This window comes from Spironucleus salmonicida, chromosome 2 (assembly GCF_000497125.1).
Source record: "Spironucleus salmonicida strain ATCC 50377 chromosome 2, whole genome shotgun sequence".
Taxonomy (NCBI): Eukaryota; Fornicata; order Diplomonadida; family Hexamitidae; genus Spironucleus; species Spironucleus salmonicida.
In genome coordinates, this window is record NC_090597.1 from 1,811,553 (window position 1) to 1,838,799 (window position 27,247).

Here is a 27,247-nt window from a genome sequence, read left to right on the forward strand (position 1 = left end):
AAAGCAGAGTATGGGATAATAAGTAGAATAAGCTGAATATATTCATTTTTTCGATTCATTTATAGTATAAAATATAATTAGAATAATTATAAGTTTTATAGTAAATATTTAATTCGTTTACTATAGTATTATTATTTATTAATATATAATAGTATATATTAATCAACAAATAATTATTAACTATAATTTATATATAATTATTGTTTAATTTTTAATTTTTCCTTTCCTCATGCCCCCTAAGAAATCAAGCACAAGCGACTAAAAACCATAGGAAAAGAATAATTCTGGATTCACTGATTTCGGCTTAAAACAGGAAATATTAGATAAGATAAGAGAAAATGGCTTTGAGCGTCCATCAGATGTTTAGCAGTCTACTATCCCTCAATGCTTAGAGCGTAATGATATCATTTGTCAGGCCAAATCAGGTAAGGGCAAGACATGTGTCTTTGTACTTTCTATCCTATAACTGCTGGATTTTATTCCTTCACCAGCTCCAATTTAAGCCCTTGTACTGTGCCATACTCATGAATTGGCACTTTAAATCTCAGAAGAATTCGAAAGATTTTCATCAGATATCAAGGTTATTCGTACGGTTGGAAAGACCCCAATTCATTTATAGAAATAATAAATTGAGGCTAAAAGTGCTTAAATCTTAGTTGGTACTTTAGGTCGTGTAGCAGACTTATGTAAACGTGAAATTTTAGATTTGAAAGATATTAAAATATTAGTTGTTGATGAAGCTGACTCCTTATTATCAGAGAAGACAAAGCCATAATTCGCAGATGTTATGCAGTTTTTACCTACTGATAAATAAACTATGGTTTTTTCGGCTACTTTTTCAGAAGAAGCGTTGTTATCTTGTAAAGAAATTTTGCGTGCAGGTTTCAAGGAGGTAAGAATTGATGATAAAAACTTAGTTTTGCATGGTTTACATTAAAGGTATGTTAAATTAGAGGAAGCGGATAAGCTTGATTTTTTGTTAGATGTGTTGAAGTTAAGTTATACTTAGGCTGTTATCTTTACTTCTAGTACCGAACGTTGCAGGACATTGTAGTAATTTTTATCTGAAAACCAGATTGATTGTAATGCATTTTATGGGCATATGAATCAAAAATAACGTGAAGAGTTATATAAGAGCTTCAAGACTAGAAAAACTCGTATTATGGTTGCCACTGATATATTTCAGCGTGGGGTTGATTTTGAAGGTGTTAATTTAGTGGTTCATTTTGACATGCCTTAGGATTGTGATTCATATCTTCATAGATCTGGCAGAGCAGGTAGATTTGAGACGAATGGCGCAATTATTAGTTTCAACTCATCAGAGGATGATCAAAAGGTTTTAGACGAAATCTAAGATAGATTTGCAGTTGCAATTTAAAGTATGACTAGCAGCGTTGACATTGATGAAAAGTCATGCTTTTTAAAGTGATGAAATAAATTTTCATTTGTTGACTTTAATGTGATTAATCGATAATAAATCAATAACAGATCCATTTTAATAAGAATTGGAATTATTAAACTTTTGCAAATTTCATATCAATAGTTTACTAAATAGTAAATTCAGAGGAAAAAAGTATTGAGATTTTGATAGAATATTAATTTAGTATAATAATATATTATAATTACCCACTTCATTGACATGAATGTATAACCAATGGCAAATTCAAATTTGATTAATCACTTGATTTAGAATAATACAACATAATAAATTACTACATAGATATCATAATTTGAATCTAGAGTATATAAATATCTAATGAAAGGTTTATCGTAAATAAACCCAGAGCAGTTAAAACAAATAGATAGTTGCCTACCAGAAACGATATCATTACCAGAAAGAATATAAATTCTTAATTTTGTTCCATTAAGCTTACCAGAATTATATTCCTGCATATTTAATGCAAGTGAGAAATTTACTTAAGAGTAACTAGAGAATATCCTAATTGACATTTGTAGTGTATTAGGTGTTTCATAAGAGTGATCTATCATAATATACACTATAATATATCATAATTTTACTCGCTTATATTCATGATATATTTTTTATATAATATACTAATCTATAATAATAATTTTACTCTTTATTCACCATTTCTTTTTAAAATGCACCCTATTTTACGCCAGTTAGAGTTTTATGTTTCTGATGCTAATTTGCTGAAAGATGAATTCACAAGGAATCTTATGAAGGAACATAGCTGTTAAATTCCATTAGAAATATTTAACTCATCCTACAAGAAATTGTAACTCCATAAGTAAACACTGGACCAGGTTATTGAAATTTGTAAGGCGTCAAAACACTTAAAAATTAATGACAATAAGTGTGTTGTGCTTAATCGTGAACCTAGAAATACTCCAGTAACAGTGATTGTCAAGACTACTAAGAATCCATTCAAATTTGATAATGTTATATCAGCCTTCAAGAAAGAAGGTTAGTGGGAGTTGGGTTTTTATGAGTAGGAAGAAGCAGATGAATGTTTTGCTAAGTATAACAATACTGAGAAAGATGCTGAAAAATAATCGGATAACAAACCTAAAACTTACGTTAAAGGATTAATTTTAAAAGTTACTAATCTTCCAACTGATACAAGAAGAGGAGATTTTACAAAAATTTTTGAAGAGTTTGGGGAAGTCAAATTTGTAGATTTTTATGACGGTAATGAATTCGCGTGCGTAAGATTTAAAGAAAGCAGCCCAGAGGCAACCATATTAGCAGTAAATAAGTTTTAATAAACTTCGCTTTAAATAAACAACCAGGAAGTCGTGGTTACACTAGTAGAAGGTGATGAAGAGAAAGAAACATGGGATAAAATTTTAAATCCTAAGGGTGGAAATGGTTCCAAATAAAATTACAAAAGAAATCAAAAGAGTGGTAGAAAGTTCAAATGATTTTATTATATTTATTCTAATTTGTTTCGCAATATTTAAATTATATTATATGCAATAAACTTTTGCTATAGTTATTATGATTATTGCAACAATGATTATATAATCTGTACCTTAATAGCCTAATATAATAATTCATCACTTCAAAATTCACATTTTAAAATAAAGAACAAAGTTAAAAGTTAATTATAAATATTGTGGACAATTTTATATTATAACAATTAAAGTTACTTTGTATTGTTGATAATTTAGAATATAAAATCTATAACTATTAATGAATTTTTAAAATGATTCTCACAAATTTAAAATATATAAAAACACACTACATTTTTTACTAAATCTTTTTCCGCTTCTTCAATGTCTATAGCATCCAAACTAACAGATTTGAATTTAGTCACAATCCCTAAAGGACAGACTTCCACCCAGTTTGTATTGAACTAACTTCCTACTGCTGCTCGTGACTCTTATTCTATACTTAACGTTTCTGCTCTTGAACGTAACTTCAATCTTTGGCGCAAAGAGCTCCCTGAAGTTAATCCATTCTATGCAATGAAGTGTAATCCACACGAAACTATCCTTAAAACAATGCGTGCACTTGGCTCCCATTTTGATTGTGCCTCCCCACACGAAATAAAGTTGGCATTAAGCACTGGAAATGATCCAAAAAAACTTATTTATGCTAATCCACACAAAACTCCACACTCCATTATTTAGGCATATAAAGATGGAGTTGATATGTTTACTTTTGATTCCGAATTTGAGTTATTGAAAATGATCGAAAATACTCCCAAAGGATCTCGTGGTAGGTATGTTTTACGTATTCTTCCACCTGATGAATCTTCTTCAATCTGTAAATTTGGTGTCAAGTTCGGTGCTAACGAGTATGAAGCTGAGCGTCTTGTAAGACTCTGCGCTGAGTTAAAGAAGAAAAACGATACTTTTGATTTAGTCGGTATTTCCTTCCACGTGGGATCTGGGTGTGGCTCTACACTGAGCTTTGCTTTGGCCGTTCAGTTTGGGGGCCGCATTGCCAAAATAAGTCAGAATATCGGAATGGAAATGAACATTTTGGATATTGGCGGAGGATTCATGACTACCGCTAGCGAAAAACATTATGAAAAGGTTAATAAAGATCATGGAATTTGTCCTCCTACTTTTTAGGAAATTGCAAAGACTCTCAGAGAGGAGATAGGATAAGTTAAACAATATTTCAGTAAAGATTTATATCAGCTTGCTGAACCTGGTAGATTTTTTGCAGGTGACTGCATGACACTTGCTATCAGAGTATTTTCAAGAAGGATTCTGTTTGAGTATTCTTAAGATGAAGATCGTACTAAACTACCATTAACTGAGTCTGAGTTAGTAAAAGTTAAGCCTATATAGGAGATAAAATATTATGTTGGTGATGGCCTTTATGGATGGTTTAATGCTATTATTTTTGATCATGTTTTCCCTTATTTAGAATATTACAGAAATGGTTAGGTTTTAAATTAAACTGAAGTATACCCTACTCATATATTTGGTCCTACTTGTGACTCAATGGATTGTATTCTCTAAGACTAAAAGTTGTAACTTTTGGAAATTGGTGATTGGGTAATTGCTCCAGCTTTTGGTGCTTACACCGCTTCGGCTGCAACTGAATTCAATGGTATTCCGTACGTCAACGTTATAGGTGTAATTGAAGAGTGATACTTTTGTTACATATAATTATTTCCTTTATAAATAACGTATTGTCTCTAATACTTTTAAATGATTTCTGTGCGATTTATCATTTAATAAATTGTTGATGAATTTAGTAATAATAACATTATAATAACAAATATTTTACTAACGAAATATTCTAGATTTTACATATATTAATAGTAATAATTTATAAAATATAATAATTTATAAATTATGACTAATAAGTTTAATATTAAAGTTTTAAATCATAATTACATAGTATTATACGTTATTTATATCTATTGGTTCGTTCCTTCTGTAGAATGTCTTTTGACATTAATAAAAAACTAAGTGAAATGTTCTAAGCATATAGAGACTAAAATCCATCAAATGCTTCCAATTTACTACAAGAATTCACTTCTCATTTTATCATAGCATCTTAGCTAGAAATTTTAGAAGTTTTTTCTTAAGAATCTTTAAGTTTAATATTTAATTTTTTAGGTGAATCTCCATCATTCATTGCGTTAAATTTATTGTCATTTATTTAACTATTTACTGAGCATATGAATTCATTATCAATTTTTATTAATGAAAATTTTGAGATATACATTTAAGGAGTATAATTCATTGAAACTTAGGAGCTTCTATAATTTTATTAATTTTCTATTTCTCACCTTAATCCAAACAAGAAAACATTAGAATCTATAATTTAGAAAATGTTTGATTTGACATTATTAGCAAATAGTTAGTCATTTTCAAAATAATTAGGTGATTTAATAGGTTCTATTTTAATATTGGTTGCTAGAACAGATAGTATTATTATATTTTTAGAACGATTCATTGTATTTTTTTAAAAATGGACTATAAATTATTTGTTCGGATTTTCAGAGTTAGTGCCTAGGGTGTTACGAGTATGCATTAGTAATGATAGTCTTATGATTATGTAAGTTCAAAACTTGGTTATTTAATAATTTTAATAGATTTTAAGCTATTGCTCTGATCCCATTTGCTCTAGTTATGAAAATTATAAGATTCATTATTACCTACATAATTTATTAGAGTATTCTTATATTGATTAAAATATTTCATTTTTTAACTAATTAGATGAGATTAATTTCTTCTACTCTATTTTTAAAAAGGCGTAAACATCCGATTCTCATTCAATTTCATTTTCTCGTAATATGGGACATTTTTACATTTAAATAAAATAAAGGTTACCTTTCACTTAATCTTTGTTAGATGATGGATCTAATTAAGCCAGATAAATAATGTTTTCATAATAAGCTATTAGTGTGATCTCTAAAGTTTAAAAAAGAACTGCAGAAAAAGATTTCTTAACATATGCTTAATATAATGGATTAATCCCAATTAAGTTGCGTACTCCTTATATTTCATTGATTATTAGTCTATTAAAAGAGTTTTACGTAGACTTATTATCATAAAAGTGGCGATATGGTGAATTATTCTAGAAAACACAAGGTAATCGGAAATTAAAAATATTTTCAGTAGATTAACTTTTATATGAATCTGTAGAAGAATTTTTAAGATTTTTTCTAATTCCTTCCAAGGCAGCTGTTAAAATGTTTAAATCATAGTAATTTTTGCATGAATAATTTTAATCTGATTATTTTACTACTATAGTTTCGCAGAATATGTATGATAATGAGATGTCAGACTTATTTATAGAGGATGCATGGACTGGTGTTCAAGAAATTGGTGTTCGCCCTCTACACTAGATGAAAAAAAAGCGACGTAAATCATAAGTCGATCTAGAGGGTATTGGGTTAAGATCTTAAAGACTTGATGGTGAGATATAGTTACCTATATAATAGTTTAATTTTGATATTGCATAGCTACCGAAAGGATAGATGCTTCAAAAGTTTGGTAAAACCTCAAAAGGTACAAAAGCTATAAAGCTATCAGTTAATATAGATAAAAATACTACAGAAATAAATAAATTACGAAAGTAATCTGATCTTAGGAATCAAAACAAACTATCCCTTAAAATAGGTTTATCTTTACAAAAATCTGTTTTATCATCTGAAGAATCTTCTATTTTATCTGCCCCAAAATAAATTAAATAATTAAACAAAAAATTATATTTAAAAATTAATAATACAAACAGTATATCAGATAATTATAATGTAGAATAATCATCTGATTCTGATAATTCGTAAATAGAATATTAGGGAATAAAAAATCAATAATTGTCAAAATTTTCTTCAAATAGTTCCTTATTAGATGATTTAAATTGGTCATAAAATATGGATTTTAATTATAAGTTGACAAATAAATTGTCACTAAATATTAACAGCAATAATTGCTAATAATTATTATCATAATCTTCGTAAGGCCATATTAATTGTATTTATGAAAATAGAGTTTTATATAAAAATAGTAAACCTTAATGTGTTATAAATCAAGAATAATCGGAATCTGCCGATATACCAATATAAATATCACAGAAAATAGAAAAATAATCTTCTTTTATTGAGGATGCTACCAAAGAAAATTTTGATTAGTTTAGTTTATCGAATGATGATATTTCCAACGCAATCATTGCCTCTTCTGACGATTTTAGCTTAGATATTGATTTTTAAAATCTCTATTAATAAACTGAACCAAATTTAAATATATAATCAGATTTTAATTTTGTAAAGCCTAATATTGATATATCGTAAGTAAATGATATAATTGATTGTGATACTGATACTTCTCTTAAAAATGTATCAAGTTTATCACTTAATATGTCTAGTTAAGCTATGCCGGGCAGTAATCAGTAATTGTCATCAAGATTATTAAATAAAAATTCTAGCTCTTCATCAGATCTTGACGACGATAACAGACTATCTCTTAATATTAAACAATCAAAAAATATAAATAGCACATAAAAGCTCGACATATTTTAGATAAAATAGGAGAATGCGGAGACAATTAAAAGTTCTTCATCTAGTAATAAGAGACTAAAATATAAAGATGATGATTTTTAATTAAATGGCTCTGACTCGTGAGTAATTATTTTGATCATTCAATAAATTCTAACATGTCATTTACGTTAACAGTCCCAGCATTAAGAAGACCATCTGCTTAATTATCATCTTCGAATTTACTATATTCTGCTTCATCATTTTCAGATTCTTACTTATTCATTTCTAATAACTCCTCTCCTAAAAATTTTAATTATTCATCTGGTTAAATAATTCCAGCATTAACGCCCAACATCAAAGTTGCCATGGCCTTGCTTAGTCTATCTATTAGTTTTATCTAATCAAAATACTAGTTTGCAATCGATAGTTGTCGATACCAATTCATTTACTATTCTTCTTTCTTCTATTACTCTTCTTCAAAAGTGTTAGCTTTTTATTGTTCATTAATTTCATTTTAATCTTTCAATTTTTACTCTGCCTCCTTTTCTTTTTATTCCTTCAATTCATCTTCTTTAATACGTTTAGCTGCAGCAGGAGTAATTGGTTTTGACGTCTTGGGTGATGATTTAACAGATTTTTATGTCTTTGGCGAGCTTATAACAGATTAATTAGAGAGTTTTTCCAAAGGATTAAGAACTTCAATAATATCTCTATGAGTTTATTAAACAGGCAATTATAAGTCTCCAAATGAGTTATTTTCTATTTAAAGTTCACTAAGCAAACCAGCTTATTTAAGTGCTCCTTGCTTTACTTTAAGTTCTTTTTATTAGGCTAATTTATCAAAATAATTATTAGCTTCATCAAATTTTTCTGGAAGCTTTTCCGCCAAAGAAAAAATAATAGAGTATAATTGTTTAGTAACTTCATTTTATTTACGTATTACTGGCTAGTATTTTTTATTATCTTCTGGTTTATTGTAAATAATTTCGTTAATAACAGGATATTCATTAATCACGGATAATTAGTATTCTTTGAAGACACCTTAATTTAGTAATTCTTATTAGAAACCTACTAACCCATATATATCAAATAATTGATCTAAAAATGCAACTTTATTTGTAAATTGAGATTCCCCAACTAAAAGTTATGCCGTACCAAACGTTTTTAAAAGTTTATATACCAGAGATTTGTTAAATAAATTTATTTCTTTTATAGAAGCATCTTTAGCTACCTCAATTTAACTTATAACTGGTTTGGTATCTTTAGGTTTGCTACCTTTACCATCAGAAGAAATTGCTCTTCTCTATTCCAAATTTATAAGATTCTAATTATATTTCAATAAATAAGCACCCTCTAAAATTTTTATAGGTACAAACAATGATGATATATCTATAACCATAGGCTTTCTAGGAATAATGGCCTAACACTAATTAGAAAAAGAGGGACTTAAATCAAATTCATACACATCTTGAGTGATAATTAGAGAATCTAATATTACAAAATGTTATCTTAATTAATCTGCCAATATTTTATAGTAATTAAATGTATGTTACCTAGAAATTAAAAGTGAAACTTTGTCATTCTTAAGGATTTCTAATAATATTGGATTGATAATAAGTTTTTACTACAATTTAACTTATACATAGTCCGAATTTAATGAATAATGTATGACTTAAGATCTTGGCATCATACAAGATGGTGTTGTACGAGACTAAGGTCTATCTCCTAGTAAAGGGTTATATTAAGATAATTGAATAAACCCTTTTTCTGCTGCAGGTAATTTCTTTATATCATTAAATTAGATATAATCAGATTCCATAAATCTTTATATAATTTATTCAAAACTGTTATGTTGTAATAAGTCAAGAGCTACTAGAGTAGAATCATTTACATCAAAATGGGCATAAATAAATGAATTTCCCCTACCGATAAATTATAACTATAAGCTTATAGCAAATGTTATTAGCCAAGAGTCTTCCTCGCTATTAAGAAGTCTTAAATAATCATTATAACCATCTTTGCTGTCATTAGGGACCTTTTTACTTAATATTACTCTACATACATAAGCTATAATATCAGATTTTTTAATAATAACTTCTTGCTTTGCGCCTTTTTTTGCGCTTTCCAGACGATCTGGTGCTTTTTCTATTCCTAAAAAACCTTCCCAAAATTCAGTATTCTTACAGTTTTCTCCTAATAAGAAAATCCATTCAACTGCATACGCAGGAGATAAACAAATATATTATTGCAACTATTTAAATGAAAAAATCTTTGACTCAAGTTAATTCAATGATTCATTGCCTAATAAAAATATATCTTTGAATTCTATAATTTTAAATGAAAACAAAGAAACTAAAGGCTTTATATCTTATGAAATTAATGGTGCATCTGAAACAGCTTGTTCTAAAAGAACTTTTTGTACTGCTTAAACAATTGGATCTTGAGACTACTCATAAGTGAGAAAGGCTTAAAATGATTTTACAGTAAAATCATCTTTTATTGGATTTTTTAATTAGACTTAGTATGCTAATGCATTAATTGTAGACTACGATAAAATATCTTTAATTGAAAAATTATTCAAGTTGATACCATTATGTTTAGGTATATTACACTACTCAATAATATCTATTAGTTTTTTATTAATTATAAAATCTTAATATGAAATTCGTAATGGTACTATTTTTTGGCTACTAAAAACTTCAATAGGTACCAAAAGCTCTTACTGTTAGTTTTTTTTATCTTTCCTTTCTGGTTAAGAAGCTGTAATAGGCTTCTCTATTTTATCAAAATTTATATCACCAAATAGACCAATTTAAAGGCAAGTCATTAATTCGTTTATTGATAGATTTTAATCTAATACTAGCATAGTATTAACTGGTAAAGAATAAGAATACATTGCAATTCGTTAAGAAGAAGTAAATGGTAAGAAAGAATTCATATCTATGAAATGAGGAAATAGTTTAAAATATTAAACAAATTCACATAAATCTTTAAAAGGATTAAACTATTATGCATATGAATCATATATAATACCGTGATAAATGACGGCACCCGTAATTTAACGTTCATTTAATGATTTTCTGGCTAAAATATTTTAAAATTTATCAACTAACATTTTTTACATTTTAAATTAAGGCAGAGTAGTATATTAAGAATCAATGTTCAATATAAATGATGAGTCTTTCTACGCAAAAATTTACCATTCAGAAATTAATTGCATATATACAGAACGACATGATTATTAAATTAATTCTATTATTTTTAGAGATTATTTAATATCATAATCTGATAGAATAAAAATATCTGTGGATTATAATACTTCAATAAAAACATCCGAATATATATCATCCTATGATAAAATATTTATTCTATTTGGTAATTCTACTTTCGTCTTGTTGATATTTATTTACGAATAATTATATAATGTTCCATATATATTAAATTTATCGTTAACTGCAAAAACTTTGATAATTTATTATAAGGCTGGTGTATCAATATGCTGAATAAATATATTTTTCATTTTGCGGAAAGAAATTATACATTCAAAAATAAGTATAATATTTAGATACATTTTAAAATTATTTTAACAGTATTCTAAAGTTTTATTGATTTTCATAAAATATTGGTTAACTTGTACATATTTATTCTAAACATTCGAATATAGTTTAAATAAATAGCTTTAGGAGCCCACTCCTTAAAGGTCGGGTTTCCCGGGGATCTACGAGTTAAAGTTCTGCAAATGGTATCAAAAATAAAAGTATCCGACCCACCTAAAATAGGCAATTCACTTTCGGATTAGGAAGCTAATAAGACTGGTAAGTCACCATTTTAAGAAGATTTACTGATGTAGATTGAGCATCTTAAGGATTTGTTATAATGGTCGTTCGAAAAAATATTTGAAAATAATAAAAATATAACAAATAGTTCATCCTTTCCGTATCCTGTAAAAGTAGCTATTTCACTAACTCATCCAGAGGTTTTGAACTTGAATATAAAAGACCTGTTGCATAATTACTTTTCTGTATCCGATTTATAATTTATTCGATTGGAATCTATATGTTAGAATAAAACTATTTTTATATCTGTAGGACATAATTCTGTTAAAATTATAAATAATGATTATTATGCTACGTCAAACTAAAAAGAAGGAATTAGAATTCTACCAATCGGCAGCAAAGATATTACATAATTTATTTAGTAAAATTTACAGGCAAAATACTAATTTTTTAGTTCTAATATAACTTTTGACTTTGCTGAATTTGTTAAATAATCTTGCTGTAATTATTCTTATTATTATTAAGATGAGTCAGATATGTCGATTTAATAAAAATACGAATATGACTATGTATAATATGTACAGAAGTTACAAAATATTAAAGTTCCACATTTCAAGCTAGATAATATTAACGAAAGAGCAATGTCTTCTAATTTTATAGGTGATGCCTATGTTAATACAGTTAGTAAGTATGCATTTATTGAAACCAGTTTACAATTTAAACAATTATTCAATCAATAACAAATAATAGAACTAAATGAATTTGGGAAACGTGCAAGGTCTACGACAATATAGAAATTAATTAATCTGGCAAAGGTATAAAATCCAGAATCGCTAGCTTCATTAGAGTTAGAAGAATAGTTAAAGAGTATAAAAATCAGTGCAGATAATTAGCTTTAAATCCTATCTAGTGAAATTAAATAGTTCGAACGCAAAAAATAAATTTAATCTATGTTTGAAAGTGCATTAGAAAAGGTTGATTTTGGAGATACTTATATAGATATTTAAAAACTATAAAATCATCTTTATGCATAATATAATGAATTAAATTAATGTTCTGCGACGTGCAGTTTATAGCTAAATGATCTTGGTGTTGGAGAAACTACTATGGTTTAATTTCCACCTATTTATTATTTTAATTCAGGAGCAGCAAGTATTAATGGCAATGTAATAATTCCTATAGTTGGAGAGTAAATAGTAGCACAAGAGTCGTATTTCAATCCATAGCTGATAAACCTAAACTGTGTAGGTGTAATTGAAGGAATTAGAGCATGTTTACCTGGATATTAGTCGTTTTCTATTGCACTTGTAGGCGCAAGTTTCCCAGGAATGGCTTAACGAATTTTTGAAGATTGTAGTAAATTTGGTTGCATTGAAGTTTAGGCAGTAGATGAATATGATACATTAAGCAAATTTATTTTAAACTTTCAGTGAATTAATCGTTGACTCACTTTAGCTCTACTATTTCTGTAAATCTGTGCACATATAAACGTAACATATGTAGTATGCAATTAAGTCGAGATTCATAACATTTTCTTAAAATAAATAATTCTAGCATCAATTTCTGATAATAATTATTACAATATATTAAAATGTTGTTAAGCAAATATTTTTCTCCCAATTTAAACATATTTATTAATAAAAAACACCTCACAATCAATTACATGATTAGATAAGTTAAGTGTTTCAAATATATCTAAAGCCAAATGCAGATGTTTCTCCCAATTTTAAACATCTAATAATGCTAAATCGTAGTATATTCTAGCCTTATCTTCTGTCTAAGCTAATTTTGAAGCAATTTTTAATAACATAATATCCTTTAGTTATAATCCCTTAAGATGAAAATAAATTGCCTATTATTCAGGTAGAAAGTGTGCAAGATCTTATTTATTAATTAATGAAAATTAATTCTTAGCTATTGCTAAATTTAGTTTAGAAATTATAGAATATTGTGCAGCATCATGTAATATTCTTTAACATTAGTGTGGCTTTTAATTTAAACAAAGTATCGCAAGTTTATTCATGGCGTCTACTTATTACGTTTTGTTAAACTAATTTGAAAAAATGATAATATTTAAAGCTGCCTCCATTCTTTTTTATATCTTAAATATATAATATCAAATAAAAATAGTCATTAGCTAGACATAACAAGTTTCTTCAATTTAGAATTATAATGAATAAACTTTAAATTACGACTGGTGGCTTATAATTCAAATAGAGTAGTATTGGTATCGTTTTCTACGTATATTCCATATAGTACAACAATAAACGCTTTGCTAGCCAATTTTGGAGGTAAAATAAAATCGCCAAATGAAATTTTGATTGAGTCAGGCATGATATCAGAGATATCTACCTTCTATGAAAAAGAAATCTATCCAAACTCATTAGAGATCTATAAATCAGAAACTAATACTGGATTTAATTATATCTCTTCATAAGATGGAGAGATTTGATAATAGTTATATAGCTCCTTAAAAGTTTCTAGCATTTTATACGATTGCGACTTCTAGAATAATGATTACTTAACATCTTGATAAAACTAACTCCTATTCAATTTTTATGTATCACTTGTAGAAATTGGTTACTCCAAAATATTCTACTTTAATACAGATTAAATATCACTGGTTAATTAGTAGCCATTGGTCGGCTATAGCTATGAAACCGGCGCAGGTAATGTAATTTATGGTTATGACATATGAGATTAAATTTGCTATTATTTGACTGAGTCTAATTTTTCCTATGAAGATGATTTAATATCCAATTATAAGATAGTAGCTTCACCGTTCCATTTTTAATTCTAAGTTTACTGATTTACGTGGCCACCGAAAAATTAAAGTTTTTAGTCTAAATTTAAAGAATCATAAAATTTTTAATGGTAGGATGGTAGAACAGGTCTACTAATTTTGGTCAAAATAATATTGTTTTAACTATGAATAGGCTAGTTATGTATCGACTAATTTTAAATGCTCATAATTTAATTTGGTTAAATATTTTACTATTAATATTAGATACCTGGCTAGATAACTAGCTATTAATTTTAATATTACTACTTTAACGTAGGGGATGATATATCCATACATACCTTTTTATCACCATATTACGGTGTATTTGGCGTATCGACTCTTGCTCTTAACAAATCATTAGTAGGTGTATTGGAATGTGGACTATTAATAGCAGCAGGTGTAAATAAAACATTTTACTTAGTTGAAATACGAGGAGTATTAAGATTAGGATAATTGGACATTTTAAAATGTACTAATTTAATATAAAATAATATATATAAGTCATAAAAAAATGATCCCTGGAAAGATGATCGATATTCATGCTTCTTTACAATCTTATAATTTTAATAATGGTAAAGATATTAATTCAGTAAAATATAATGCTATTAATCTTAGTAATAATATAAACTTATCTACATTACATTCAGTAAATTAATAATAAAGTAATTTATAAAAAATCAGTGTCGATACGCCAAATACACCGTAATATGGTGATAAAAAGGTATGTATGGATATATCATCCCCTACGTTAAAGTAGTAATATTAAAATTAATAGCTAGTTATCTAGCCAGGTATCTAATATTAATAGTAAAATATTTAACCAAATTAAATTATGAGCATTTAAAATTAGTCGATACATAACTAGCCTATTCATAGTTAAAACAATATTATTTTGACCAAAATTAGTAGACCTGTTCTACCATCCTACCATTAAAAATTTTATGATTCTTTAAATTTAGACTAAAAACTTTAATTTTTCGGTGGCCACGTAAATCAGTAAACTTAGAATTAAAAATGGAACGGTGAAGCTACTATCTTATAATTGGATATTAAATCATCTTCATAGGAAAAATTAGACTCAGTCAAATAATAGCAAATTTAATCTCATATGTCATAACCATAAATTACATTACCTGCGCCGGTTTCATAGCTATAGCCGACCAATGGCTACTAATTAACCAGTGATATTTAATCTGTATTAAAGTAGAATATTTTGGAGTAACCAATTTCTACAAGTGATACATAAAAATTGAATAGGAGTTAGTTTTATCAAGATGTTAAGTAATCATTATTCTAGAAGTCGCAATCGTATAAAATGCTAGAAACTTTTAAGGAGCTATATAACTATTATCAAATCTCTCCATCTTATGAAGAGATATAATTAAATCCAGTATTAGTTTCTGATTTATAGATCTCTAATGAGTTTGGATAGATTTCTTTTTCATAGAAGGTAGATATCTCTGATATCATGCCTGACTCAATCAAAATTTCATTTGGCGATTTTATTTTACCTCCAAAATTGGCTAGCAAAGCGTTTATTGTTGTACTATATGGAATATACGTAGAAAACGATACCAATACTACTCTATTTGAATTATAAGCCACCAGTCGTAATTTAAAGTTTATTCATTATAATTCTAAATTGAAGAAACTTGTTATGTCTAGCTAATGACTATTTTTATTTGATATTATATATTTAAGATATAAAAAAGAATGGAGGCAGCTTTAAATATTATCATTTTTTCAAATTAGTTTAACAAAACGTAATAAGTAGACGCCATGAATAAACTTGCGATACTTTGTTTAAATTAAAAGCCACACTAATGTTAAAGAATATTACATGATGCTGCACAATATTCTATAATTTCTAAACTAAATTTAGCAATAGCTAAGAATTAATTTTCATTAATTAATAAATAAGATCTTGCACACTTTCTACCTGAATAATAGGCAATTTATTTTCATCTTAAGGGATTATAACTAAAGGATATTATGTTATTAAAAATTGCTTCAAAATTAGCTTAGACAGAAGATAAGGCTAGAATATACTACGATTTAGCATTATTAGATGTTTAAAATTGGGAGAAACATCTGCATTTGGCTTTAGATATATTTGAAACACTTAACTTATCTAATCATGTAATTGATTGTGAGGTGTTTTTTATTAATAAATATGTTTAAATTGGGAGAAAAATATTTGCTTAACAACATTTTAATATATTGTAATAATTATTATCAGAAATTGATGCTAGAATTATTTATTTTAAGAAAATGTTATGAATCTCGACTTAATTGCATACTACATATGTTACGTTTATATGTGCACAGATTTACAGAAATAGTAGAGCTAAAGTGAGTCAACGATTAATTCACTGAAAGTTTAAAATAAATTTGCTTAATGTATCATATTCATCTACTGCCTAAACTTCAATGCAACCAAATTTACTACAATCTTCAAAAATTCGTTAAGCCATTCCTGGGAAACTTGCGCCTACAAGTGCAATAGAAAACGACTAATATCCAGGTAAACATGCTCTAATTCCTTCAATTACACCTACACAGTTTAGGTTTATCAGCTATGGATTGAAATACGACTCTTGTGCTACTATTTACTCTCCAACTATAGGAATTATTACATTGCCATTAATACTTGCTGCTCCTGAATTAAAATAATAAATAGGTGGAAATTAAACCATAGTAGTTTCTCCAACACCAAGATCATTTAGCTATAAACTGCACGTCGCAGAACATTAATTTAATTCATTATATTATGCATAAAGATGATTTTATAGTTTTTAAATATCTATATAAGTATCTCCAAAATCAACCTTTTCTAATGCACTTTCAAACATAGATTAAATTTATTTTTTGCGTTCGAACTATTTAATTTCACTAGATAGGATTTAAAGCTAATTATCTGCACTGATTTTTATACTCTTTAACTATTCTTCTAACTCTAATGAAGCTAGCGATTCTGGATTTTATACCTTTGCCAGATTAATTAATTTCTATATTGTCGTAGACCTTGCACGTTTCCCAAATTCATTTAGTTCTATTATTTGTTATTGATTGAATAATTGTTTAAATTGTAAACTGGTTTCAATAAATGCATACTTACTAACTGTATTAACATAGGCATCACCTATAAAATTAGAAGACATTGCTCTTTCGTTAATATTATCTAGCTTGAAATGTGGAACTTTAATATTTTGTAACTTCTGTACATATTATACATAGTCATATTCGTATTTTTATTAAATCGACATATCTGACTCATCTTAATAATAATAAGAATAATTACAGCAAGATTATTTAACAAATTCAGCAAAGTCAAAAGTTATATTAGAACTAAAAAATTAGTATTTTGCCTGTAAATTTTACTAAATAAATTATGTAATATCTTTGCTGCCGATTGGTAGAATTCTAATTCCTTCTTTTTAGTTTGACGTAGCATAATAATCATTATTTATAATTTTAACAGAATTATGTCCTACAGATATAAAAATAGTTTTATTCTAACATATAGATTCCAATCGAATAAATTATAAATCGGATACAGAAAAGTAATTATGCAACAGGTCTTTTATATTCAAGTTCAAAACCTCTGGATGAGTTAGTGAAATAGCTACTTTTACAGGATACGGAAAGGATGAACTATTTGTTATATTTTTATTATTTTCAAATATTTTTTCGAACGACCATTATAACAAATCCTTAAGATGCTCAATCTACATCAGTAAATCTTCTTAAAATGGTGACTTACCAGTCTTATTAGCTTCCTAATCCGAAAGTGAATTGCCTATTTTAGGTGGGTCGGATACTTTTATTTTTGATACCATTTGCAGAACTTTAACTCGTAGATCCCCGGGAAACCCGACCTTTAAGGAGTGGGCTCCTAAAACTATTATTAACGGTGTATTAAACTAAGGTAAGGGTCTATCTAGATTAAGTTATTCTCTAAAAGGAATATATGCATTGGGATTCAGAAGTACTGTCATTCTAAAAAATAATAAATATAAATGAATATATAATAATATTTCAATCTAATTAAACCCCTTTCCATCTTGCAATTCGCATCTACATATTTTCACCATTCATCATAAAATCACCCTATTATTATAACTAATTGAAGTTATCATTATATTAAATTGATACTAAATCAATTTATGATACTATTTCATATTTAACAGATTCAATTATAAAATCAATATAATATAACCCTCCTATTTAAATATCATGTAGTTATTATATGTTTTGACAAGATTAACAAGCACAAATTTTAGCAACTATTGACATTAAATCAGAATTTAGAAGAGTTATTGGCAATTCTATAATATAGTTTTCATTATTAATAATTTTTTTACAAGAAAGTGCAACTACTAAACAAAAATCAGACAATGAATTAAGATTAACATAAATTGCATTCTTAAGTAAATTTTTAGTTTATTAGGCAAGGGAAGAATACTATTTACTAATGAAGAGGAGCAAAACGTAAATAGAAAATGTAGTTAAATCTTCAGAACTGAAATTAATATTTTAGTTAAAATAATTACTTAAATTCATAAATACTTAGTTTGCATAAATTTATTTATTAATACTTCTAGTATATTCTATAAATGAAAGTTGATTGACCTATAACAAATTAAAAGTATGATTATTTTTTATTTTTGAAGCTATATCAAAGCATAATTAGCGAGATAGTAAAATAAAGTCTAATTCGCTATCTTATTCATTGTTAGTAATATATATCTCTGAGATTACTACATAATGAATGCAAAATAATGTAAATTGGGATGTTTAGCCAGACTATATTGATTTTTCTACTAGTGACTAAGATAAATTCAAGGCTAAAAGCGGGTTATTAACAAATATAAAAAGGGAAATAAGCTTAAATATTAAGTATTACAAAGAATATTCTATAGACGAAATCGGAAATAAAAGTTACTGTTTTAACATATCTAAATAATTTTATTGAGTAAAAATACTTTAAATAAGCATAGTATTGCGTATAGATAAATCATTAAGTGAATTTTTAACAGTAGATTTTTTGTTATAATTCACTTCTTGCAGAATATTTATAGCTAATTAACAAGCTATTTAGTGATTTTATGAATGAGTCAATTAGTCAAATAGTGTATTTATTAGATGAAGTCTAATACTTAGTGGTTAAATCTCATTAAATTTTATAGTATTGAGCAAATAATAATTATTATAACGCTGTAAAATGATATTAAAGTATTAAGTTTGTGAATTATACGTTTATATAAGTTCATATGTTCTTATTGATTCATAAATTTAATAAAATGTACTTTACTAAGATGATTTTTATACAATATCAATAAGAATATCAAATTTAATTATATTAAATCCTTAGATTCCATTAATATCAACATAATTTGTAATATTTTATTATTTTAGGAAGTGATTTATTTCCCTAAGTTTACTAAAGCTTTCATTTACTTAGTTTGTATAAATATACGGTATTTAACCTAAAAATAATGCTTATTTGACGCAATATTAATTTAATTTCATTATTTCAATTTAATCATAGATATCAGTAAAAATTTAAGAGCATGAATTTAAACATTACGTTAATAGATCAATTGGAAAATAAATTCCATCAAAGTAATAAATAATATTTTATTTTGGAATATTTTAGACTGCTTGTTATATAGAACGATTCTTTTTTGTCACTAATTCCTGCAAAAGCTTAGAATCTGTTTATCTAAAAGCTAACTGCAATATTGATGCATTTGTAGCGATTTTTTAACTAGAAAAATTAAATACCATTTACAAATCTTCCAATATTCCTGCTTCATAACTTTAAAATGAATCAGATTAAATGGATTAGATAAAGCAAAAGTTTAAAAGAGATTTTCTATCCTCTAATAACGATATTTATTGGTAATATTTATTAATCATATATTTACTACATTTATAAAGTTCAAGACTGTATTATTAAATGAAATTTTCTTTGAATATGCTACGCATTAAAGAATTTTACCAAGTGTAAATAGTTTCCAGACAACTATATGTATTGCTTTGAACAAATTATCCTTTCAGTCCATAATTTGCATTTTTAAGGGAACAATTTGGCAATGATGGATTAATAAGATGTGTGATTGTACAAATATTAGTACATGATGCCATAGATTCTTCATTTTATATTTCTAATAGTCGTGATAAATGCTATGAATTAAAGCTAGGATCTAATAGTGTTGATGTTGCTAAAACAGATATATCTCTTTTAGTGATTAAATGATCTTTTGATACTAGTTTAACATATTAATATGCAATATATAAATCATCCATCTCTAATAATTCCAAAGTTTTATTGATAATCATACCAGATGCTAATACAGCTGAATGTTAATATAATTTAATTAATAATTTTTCAATGCATTTGATACTACCAAATGACTTTCTCATAAGAGTAAGTGCTAAATCTGGCTAGTCTATATTAAATACTTGTTTAAGATAATCTTAAACCTAATCATTATTCATATAGTTAATAGCTAAAAATGCAACCTTGATACCTCTATTCTATGCAGCAGCATATGCAAAACATTTTGTTCTAATTTCCTATTGATCAATAGAACTACTAATATGAGAGGCTTCAGACTACACTTCAGACTATATTGATGCAATATCAGCGTATGACTAAGATATTTATTTTTGTTATAAAGTATACATATCCTTTTCATTAGATTGAATATATTCCGAAAATTATTAAAATTAATCCATTATTTTTTAAGTGCTATATGTTTAATCCAATTAATTCTCTGTTTAAAGACAAAACATAGAACTATTTAACTTTAAACCTGGAACTTCTGATGTCATAATCTGCAATCTGGGAAATTTTTTTAGCAGTTCTAATAAAACTCTAATTTAGTTCATATGAATATTAGACTAAAAATCATCAAGAAGAATAATAACCATTAAAGAGCACTCTAATAATTATTTGATAAATATAAATAATAGGTCCTTTATTTAATCAATTGCAACTTAAACTATTGATGGTTAACCTAGTTCTAAATATTTTGCAAATCCTGGTACTAAAGAAAAAATAATATTAATCTCTTTTTATTGCTTAAATAAAGAAATAAAAGTTTACTTTAATATTTCATTTTTTAAGTCAATAATACCTTAAGAAAAGTAAATTAGTAGAAAATGATAAAAATTTTAAACATCAATTTACTTATTCGTCCAATAATTTGATAAAAGTATTTCGCTTATCAACTCCAAGCTATCATTTTTACTAGGAATATAAAAACAAAGTGATTGTAATTTTTATGTCAATACTTATCTTACATCTAGTAGAAGCTAGGATTTACCTGAACCAAAATAGCCTTGAATAATTGTAAGCCGTCCAGTTTCATCGGATGCATATTAATTACCATCTAATCCCATATTGACATTTAAATACTTAGAAGGAATTATTGTTGCGTCCGGTAGGATAATGCTTTTATGCTATTTATCTGTTATTATTATCTATTATGAGTCAAATTTATTGATTTTAAGACATTCAAAGCTGAGATTCCCTGAAAAATGATCACATACCTATTTCAGTAAGCCATTATATATTTATAACTTATGCTTATCAATTTTATTCTTAAATATATGATAATCATATATTGGTCTCGTGTTTGGTTTATCAAATAGGGTACTCCAAATTTAATTAAAACTAGAATGGACTTACGAGACAGACATGAAATAGTCTGATGGTTAATAGTAGAGTAGTTTTACTATTTGAACTATGAGAAGTTAAGGAATATTCTTATTTTATAAAATACAGATAGTTTATAATTTTTATGTTTATAATTAGTCAAGAGTGTTAATATTAAAAGCATCTAGAGGTAGCTCACCAGTACAAATTTAATAAAATAAGCTACCAATTTAATATATATCACATGAAATTGTGAATCTTATCTTTTAAATTACCCTTAAATCAGGAGGAAATGCTAAATATTATCTAAATTTCAAAAAATTATCAAATTTAGGGTCATCGTATGATGAATAATTAAATTTTTAGCCTGTAAATTCTAGAGGACATAAAACTTATATGGATAAAGTCTCAATTGGTATATAGTAACCAATAAATTAAATATTTTTGCCAATTAGTACATTTTATGTACTGATACCTCTAACAACACCTCCATTAGTATGAACTGTAGTTACACCTTCTAAAATAATAAAAAATATAGCAAACATCTTTTATGAATAAGGTAAAGAATATCTTGAAATAGGCTTTGAATTAATATCTACTAAACATTACACAATTAATTTCTATGTTGATTATTCAATATAAATAGGTAAAACGGAACTAGTGATATTAGTATGAGTTTTAAGCTTCAATAAATCTAAATAATAAGAATCTAAGTGCTCTTATAACCAAGTATGCGTGTTAATATAGGTGTCAAAGGTTTACGTCATTTTATGAAACGTATTTAATTTATTATATATAATATTAATATAGTTTGCGTTCCAATAGTTATGTATATAAGCACACTATAGCTAAAATGCTTTAAGTAGTTTCAAGATATTTTACTTTACCCACATCATGGATTAAATTTTATAATAGGTAATAATGGTGAAGGGAAATCTAATATTCTTGAAGCTTTATAATGTCTGACAGTGTCTACAAATTAAGAAAGAAGAATTAGCCTAATTCAGAATCATTATGGTAGTGCCAGTATTTACTATCAGTTTAATGATTTAGATATCGTAAAAAATTATTCAGATTAATTCGAAGAATTATTTCTTAATGGTACTAAAATTTCATTTCCTTAACTTTAAAGTTAACTAGAATATTATGGAATAACGAATTTATAGATTATTAAATAAAGTGATGTAACTCTCATAAAATCATTATAAGATCTTTATGCAGTAAAAAACTTTGATCAAAGATAGAAGGAAAATAGAAACCTTTTATTAAAGTCGAGCTAGAAGCATGATTAGATTAAGGAAAAATTAATCGAATTAGACATGAAAGTTAAGACTTTATAAAATGATAAAGCTGAATTTACTATGTATCTAGATTTTTAGCATTAAAAATAACGGGCTGAAGCTACAGTAATTTATTTTGATTTAGTTATGCTAAAGGGGCGAAAGATAGAAATAGATTAATTATTTTAATAAAATCTGATTTAACACGATAATTAAATAAAAGATTAATCCATTTATGAGAAACTAATTTAAGAAAGTGAGTAGATAATTGAAGAAACAGAGTAAAAAATAAATCAACTTTAATAGTAAATTTACTAAAATAAATAATAAAAAGATATTTTATAAGAATTATTGCTATCTTCTCCAGATTATATATTGTCTGTTAAGTCATAAACATAAAATGTTGAAGATCTAGATCACTAAATCTTGTAAACACAATCCGAAATTTAGGATTTATAAAGTCAATTGTAGATAATAATGTAATAATACCAATCAATAGTTGTAAAATTACAATAATTTAATAATTCTGAAAGTTTAGATGAAAATAAATCTTAGATTTAGAGCAAGCTTCTTAAAGCTAAACATAAATGTTAAGAATATAGTGAATAGCGCACATAATTAGTATCTTAGTTAAATTAGTTATAAATACCAATAGAACAATAGGATTCAATCAGTGTATAATAATATGCTAGAATAAAATCACAGTTATATATAGCTGTATAAAGTTTAGAGAAATAATAAAAACTTAAGTAAAATTAAATGTTTGATAACTAAAGAGCGGTTTCAGAGCTAAATAGATAAATACCTGGTTAAGTTGCATATCCTATTTAGTATATATAAAAGTTATTAAAGTCATAAGGAAATAAATTTGAAAATAAAATTTTTGGGCCATTGTATTAACTTTTAAGTTTTGATAAAAGTCTTATTAACGTAATAGATGCAGCTATAGGGATGTCATTATTTAATATAGTGGTGGATACAGAAGAAGCAGCACTCTAGATAATAGATTTAATGACTGTAGACTCACAAATTGATCTTGATTTAGTAAATGCGAAAGTAAACTTTTTACCTTTGTCTAATTTTAAAGTATAATAATATTTGAATCTTAGTTTACCAGATGATTCAGTATAGTTGTCCTCATTACTCTCAGTGGATGATTAATTTTAAACTTTGATCTAATGTTTGTTTGGACGAGTTATTATTTGTAAAAATTTATAACTGGCAAAAGTAGTATAAAATACTTTAAATCTAGATTGTTTTACAATTGATGGCGACTCTTTATAGCATTCAGGGTTAGTAGTTGGTGGGTATAGAAATACGATTAGAGTAAAATGCTGTTTTGATGTGATAAGTACTGATATATAGTTAAAATAGACTATTAAGGTAATAGTAGAATCAAAAGAAGAGCATGATAGATTAGTGTAAGAAAATCATAGGTTATAACTAAAAGTTATTTAAGATGAAAAGTATTAGCAGAATTATATCAATGATATGACTATATATCGCAATAATATATTAGAATTGGACAGTAAAATTAATTAGCTTGAAAAGCAAATTAGTGAAGAGACTGTTTAAATAAATAGCATGGAAAATTAATTAATTATTTTAAATCAAGTTGATGTATCATAAACTTAGCAGTCTGTCGAAGAGCTTAAAAATTCTAAATAATAAAAGGATGAACTTATTTAGTAGTAAAAGCTTAAAATTTTTCAATCATAGAAATAGGAAGAATTCCTCTTAGAGAAATAGTAATTATTAAACTAAAAGAAAAACTAAGTACAAATTTAGCTAGATGTTCAATTACAGAAAGTTAAGCGATAATTTTCTAATTTGGATATTCCTTCAGCAGCATCTCCTGAAGAAGCTATGGAAATAGCATAGCGACGAAATAACGATTTATAACAATAGATTAGAATGGATAATGAACAAATTTACTAACTTAATAAAGTGTTATAAGATCATTATTAATAACTTCAATAAGTTTAGTATAGTTTGGTATTAGCTAATAAATAAGTTAATGAGATATCATTATTGTAACAGATTACTAAATAAGAAATTGATGACTTATTCTAATCAATTCATTTATTAGAGATGTAATTGTTGTCTTTACCACAACCTTTGGACTTCCCATCACGAGCAGATGCAGTATGCTTTTCTTCTAAAGTTTAAAACTAGTTATTATAATTTAAGAACATTAACAAATTATCAATTGATTAGTTTACATTACTTAAATCTAAGTTTGATTCTTCATCGGATAAATTTGCTCAGCTCACTATAAACTAAATGGAATTAAGCAAAAATGTTGAAATAGCAGATTAACGTTTTAATTCTTAGTTTGACGATACTTTAGAAAAGGTGAAAAAATATTATAAGTAATATTTAAAATTTTTATTAGACCTGACTGGTGATATTTTAACTAAAGAATAAACTATTGAGTTAGTAATTCACTGTAAAGGATCAGCTTCAGCAGGGTAATAGGCTGCTGCTAGGGCAGCATATATTTTAGCTCTCTAAGCGAATTCACCAATTTTAATTTTAGATGAAGTTGATGCACATTTAGATTAAGACACAAAACTAAAGTTTGGTCAGTTACTATAAAGTGTTAGTTAGAAATCTTAAATTTTTTGTGTTAGTTTTTGCAAAGAAATTCTATCATTTGGAGATAAAATATTTTAAGTAGCAGAGGGAAATGTAAATGAGGTGATCTGATAATTTTTGTTATTATTATTTATAGGGGCTTTATAAGGTTAATACCATATAATTATAAATAGAATAATAATACTGTATAATCGTTGATATAAATTACTATACTTAGTAGATTAAGTCAAGTAACAAGAATAATCTTAAAAAATTTAAATTTTACATATTCAATGTTATCATAGTCATATAATGACTACATATTAAAAGTAAGTAATTTAATCTTAGATATAAATATTTCATAAAGTAGTAAGATTGTGTATATTTCCATTACTTAAATGAGCATCATCTAAATTATACTTTGATAGTTTACTTTAATCTAATATGCTTAATTTATTTTATTTATTGAATACGTTTTGCCTGCTCATGCTGAACCCATAAGTCCAAAATAACCATAGCTCATTATTTCAATTTTTTAATTTCAAAAATTTAATTTCATCTGATTGGATATTATAGTCCATATATTTAATTGAATAACAAAATAACTTAAATTATAAGTATTAATCACTTTAACAAGAATCTACAAAAAATATAAATTGATTCTATTAAGCTTCTTCCTGAGATGTGATCCTTTTACTATCAATTTAATTTAAAATATTAAATGATAATTAATTAGTTCTATTTGTCATACTTTTCCAAACAAATATATATCGATTTAATGGTTACAATATTAAACTTTTGGATGTTACAATGCCTATTGTTTCATCGTATTAATTTGATTTTATATAAAATGTATTTAAATATCTAGAAAACTTAGCTGAATTAATTTTGCTTATAAGATCAGCTTTAATAATTAATCTTTCTTTGTTATTTGCAAATCCATCTTTTGCTTGTAGTTAAAATATAACCTCAATTCAATTATTTAAAATTTGAATGAATATACTATTCGCTGAATTCTAATCAAAAATATTTGTAAAACATATTCTAGGAAACCTCAGGAACGACATTATATCCACCACTGGAATCAAAAGGCTTTTAGTAAAACAGCCTAAAATAATTATCATTTATTATTTATAACGGTATACGCTTATCACTAAAGTTTAATAAAATATGATAATTAGTAATATTTATATAATACATTAATAATACACTTTATAGATTATATTATTTATTAAAAATGAATTGTTTTGATTTTTGTAGTGACGAAGGAGTAATATTATCTTAGCTGTAATTGTAATAATTTTTAGAATTAAGAACTTGATTTTAGTTACCAAAAACGTATTTTTATTTATATACATGTTTGTAAAAATACGATTAGTAGTAAGCATCATTTATAAAAGTATAAGTCAGGATTTAATGGTTTCAGAAAAGGTTGATCACCTTATGGTTTGCAACGCGAATTATAAAATATTGAAACTTTTTCAAAAATTAAAATATGTATATCACTGTATTTTGCGATATTGATTATCTATTTATAGTTAATTTTCGTGCCACATAATTAGGTGTATAGTTTCAAAATCATTAGATTTGCTAATTTTAATCCATATTAATTTGTTAAAATTTAATTATATAAATCAAAAGTATATGAGTTTAAAGCTGAAACCTATTTCAGATTAGCATTAATAACTTTTAATAGAAATTATAATTTGTATTTTGTCATCATTAAAATCTTTTTCATATTGTTTCATATACTA

At 26.1% G+C, this 27,247-nt stretch overlaps 11 protein-coding genes and 1 pseudogene across 11 annotated transcripts; 8 read left to right on the forward strand and 4 right to left on the reverse strand. All coding sequences in view use genetic code 6, as the record gives it.

Moving 5' to 3' along the window:
- Positions 1–229: 229 nt before the first annotated feature.
- On the forward strand, positions 230–1,429 carry SS50377_22200 (DEAD-box helicase; the record flags this gene model as incomplete). The annotated part of the gene is made up of 1 exon (XM_067906092.1): positions 230–1,429. One exon carries the CDS (start codon positions 230–232, stop codon positions 1,427–1,429), a length of 1,200 nt encoding a protein of 399 aa, XP_067767409.1.
- Positions 1,430–1,639: 210 nt separating this feature from the next.
- Positions 1,640–1,981, forward strand: SS50377_22201 (putative RNA polymerase Rpb4 protein; the record flags this gene model as incomplete). Its single annotated transcript, XM_067906093.1, has 1 exon — positions 1,640–1,981. The coding sequence occupies one exon, from the start codon at positions 1,640–1,642 to the stop codon at positions 1,979–1,981; it is 342 nt and encodes a 113-aa protein (XP_067767410.1).
- A 122-nt stretch (positions 1,982–2,103) lies between these two features.
- SS50377_22202 (RNA binding motif-containing protein) lies at positions 2,104–2,886 on the forward strand (the record flags this gene model as incomplete). The annotated part of the gene is made up of 1 exon (XM_067906094.1): positions 2,104–2,886. One exon carries the CDS (start codon positions 2,104–2,106, stop codon positions 2,884–2,886), a length of 783 nt encoding a protein of 260 aa, XP_067767411.1.
- A 354-nt stretch (positions 2,887–3,240) lies between these two features.
- Positions 3,241–4,572, forward strand: SS50377_22203 (Ornithine decarboxylase; the record flags this gene model as incomplete). Its single annotated transcript, XM_067906095.1, has 1 exon — positions 3,241–4,572. One exon carries the CDS (start codon positions 3,241–3,243, stop codon positions 4,570–4,572), a length of 1,332 nt encoding a protein of 443 aa, XP_067767412.1.
- A 296-nt stretch (positions 4,573–4,868) lies between these two features.
- Positions 4,869–7,556, forward strand: SS50377_22204 (uncharacterized protein; the record flags this gene model as incomplete). Its single annotated transcript, XM_067906096.1, has 1 exon — positions 4,869–7,556. One exon carries the CDS (start codon positions 4,869–4,871, stop codon positions 7,554–7,556), a length of 2,688 nt encoding a protein of 895 aa, XP_067767413.1.
- A 13-nt stretch (positions 7,557–7,569) lies between these two features.
- Positions 7,570–10,527, reverse strand: SS50377_22205 (uncharacterized protein; the record flags this gene model as incomplete). The annotated part of the gene is made up of 1 exon (XM_067906097.1): positions 7,570–10,527. One exon carries the CDS (start codon positions 10,525–10,527, stop codon positions 7,570–7,572), a length of 2,958 nt encoding a protein of 985 aa, XP_067767414.1.
- A 624-nt stretch (positions 10,528–11,151) lies between these two features.
- SS50377_22206 (uncharacterized protein) lies at positions 11,152–12,621 on the forward strand (the record flags this gene model as incomplete). The annotated part of the gene is made up of 1 exon (XM_067906098.1): positions 11,152–12,621. One exon carries the CDS (start codon positions 11,152–11,154, stop codon positions 12,619–12,621), a length of 1,470 nt encoding a protein of 489 aa, XP_067767415.1.
- Positions 12,622–13,318: 697 nt separating this feature from the next.
- Positions 13,319–14,431, reverse strand: SS50377_22207 (uncharacterized protein; the record flags this gene model as incomplete). Its single annotated transcript, XM_067906099.1, has 1 exon — positions 13,319–14,431. The coding sequence occupies one exon, from the start codon at positions 14,429–14,431 to the stop codon at positions 13,319–13,321; it is 1,113 nt and encodes a 370-aa protein (XP_067767416.1).
- Positions 14,432–14,652: 221 nt separating this feature from the next.
- On the forward strand, positions 14,653–15,642 carry SS50377_22208 (Hypothetical protein; annotated as a pseudogene).
- A 697-nt stretch (positions 15,643–16,339) lies between these two features.
- SS50377_22209 (uncharacterized protein) lies at positions 16,340–17,809 on the reverse strand (the record flags this gene model as incomplete). The annotated part of the gene is made up of 1 exon (XM_067906100.1): positions 16,340–17,809. One exon carries the CDS (start codon positions 17,807–17,809, stop codon positions 16,340–16,342), a length of 1,470 nt encoding a protein of 489 aa, XP_067767417.1.
- A 199-nt stretch (positions 17,810–18,008) lies between these two features.
- SS50377_22210 (uncharacterized protein) lies at positions 18,009–22,403 on the reverse strand (the record flags this gene model as incomplete). Its single annotated transcript, XM_067906101.1, has 1 exon — positions 18,009–22,403. One exon carries the CDS (start codon positions 22,401–22,403, stop codon positions 18,009–18,011), a length of 4,395 nt encoding a protein of 1,464 aa, XP_067767418.1.
- Positions 22,404–22,463: 60 nt separating this feature from the next.
- SS50377_22211 (SMC3 protein) lies at positions 22,464–25,625 on the forward strand (the record flags this gene model as incomplete). The annotated part of the gene is made up of 1 exon (XM_067906102.1): positions 22,464–25,625. One exon carries the CDS (start codon positions 22,464–22,466, stop codon positions 25,623–25,625), a length of 3,162 nt encoding a protein of 1,053 aa, XP_067767419.1.
- Positions 25,626–27,247: the final 1,622 nt, after the last annotated feature.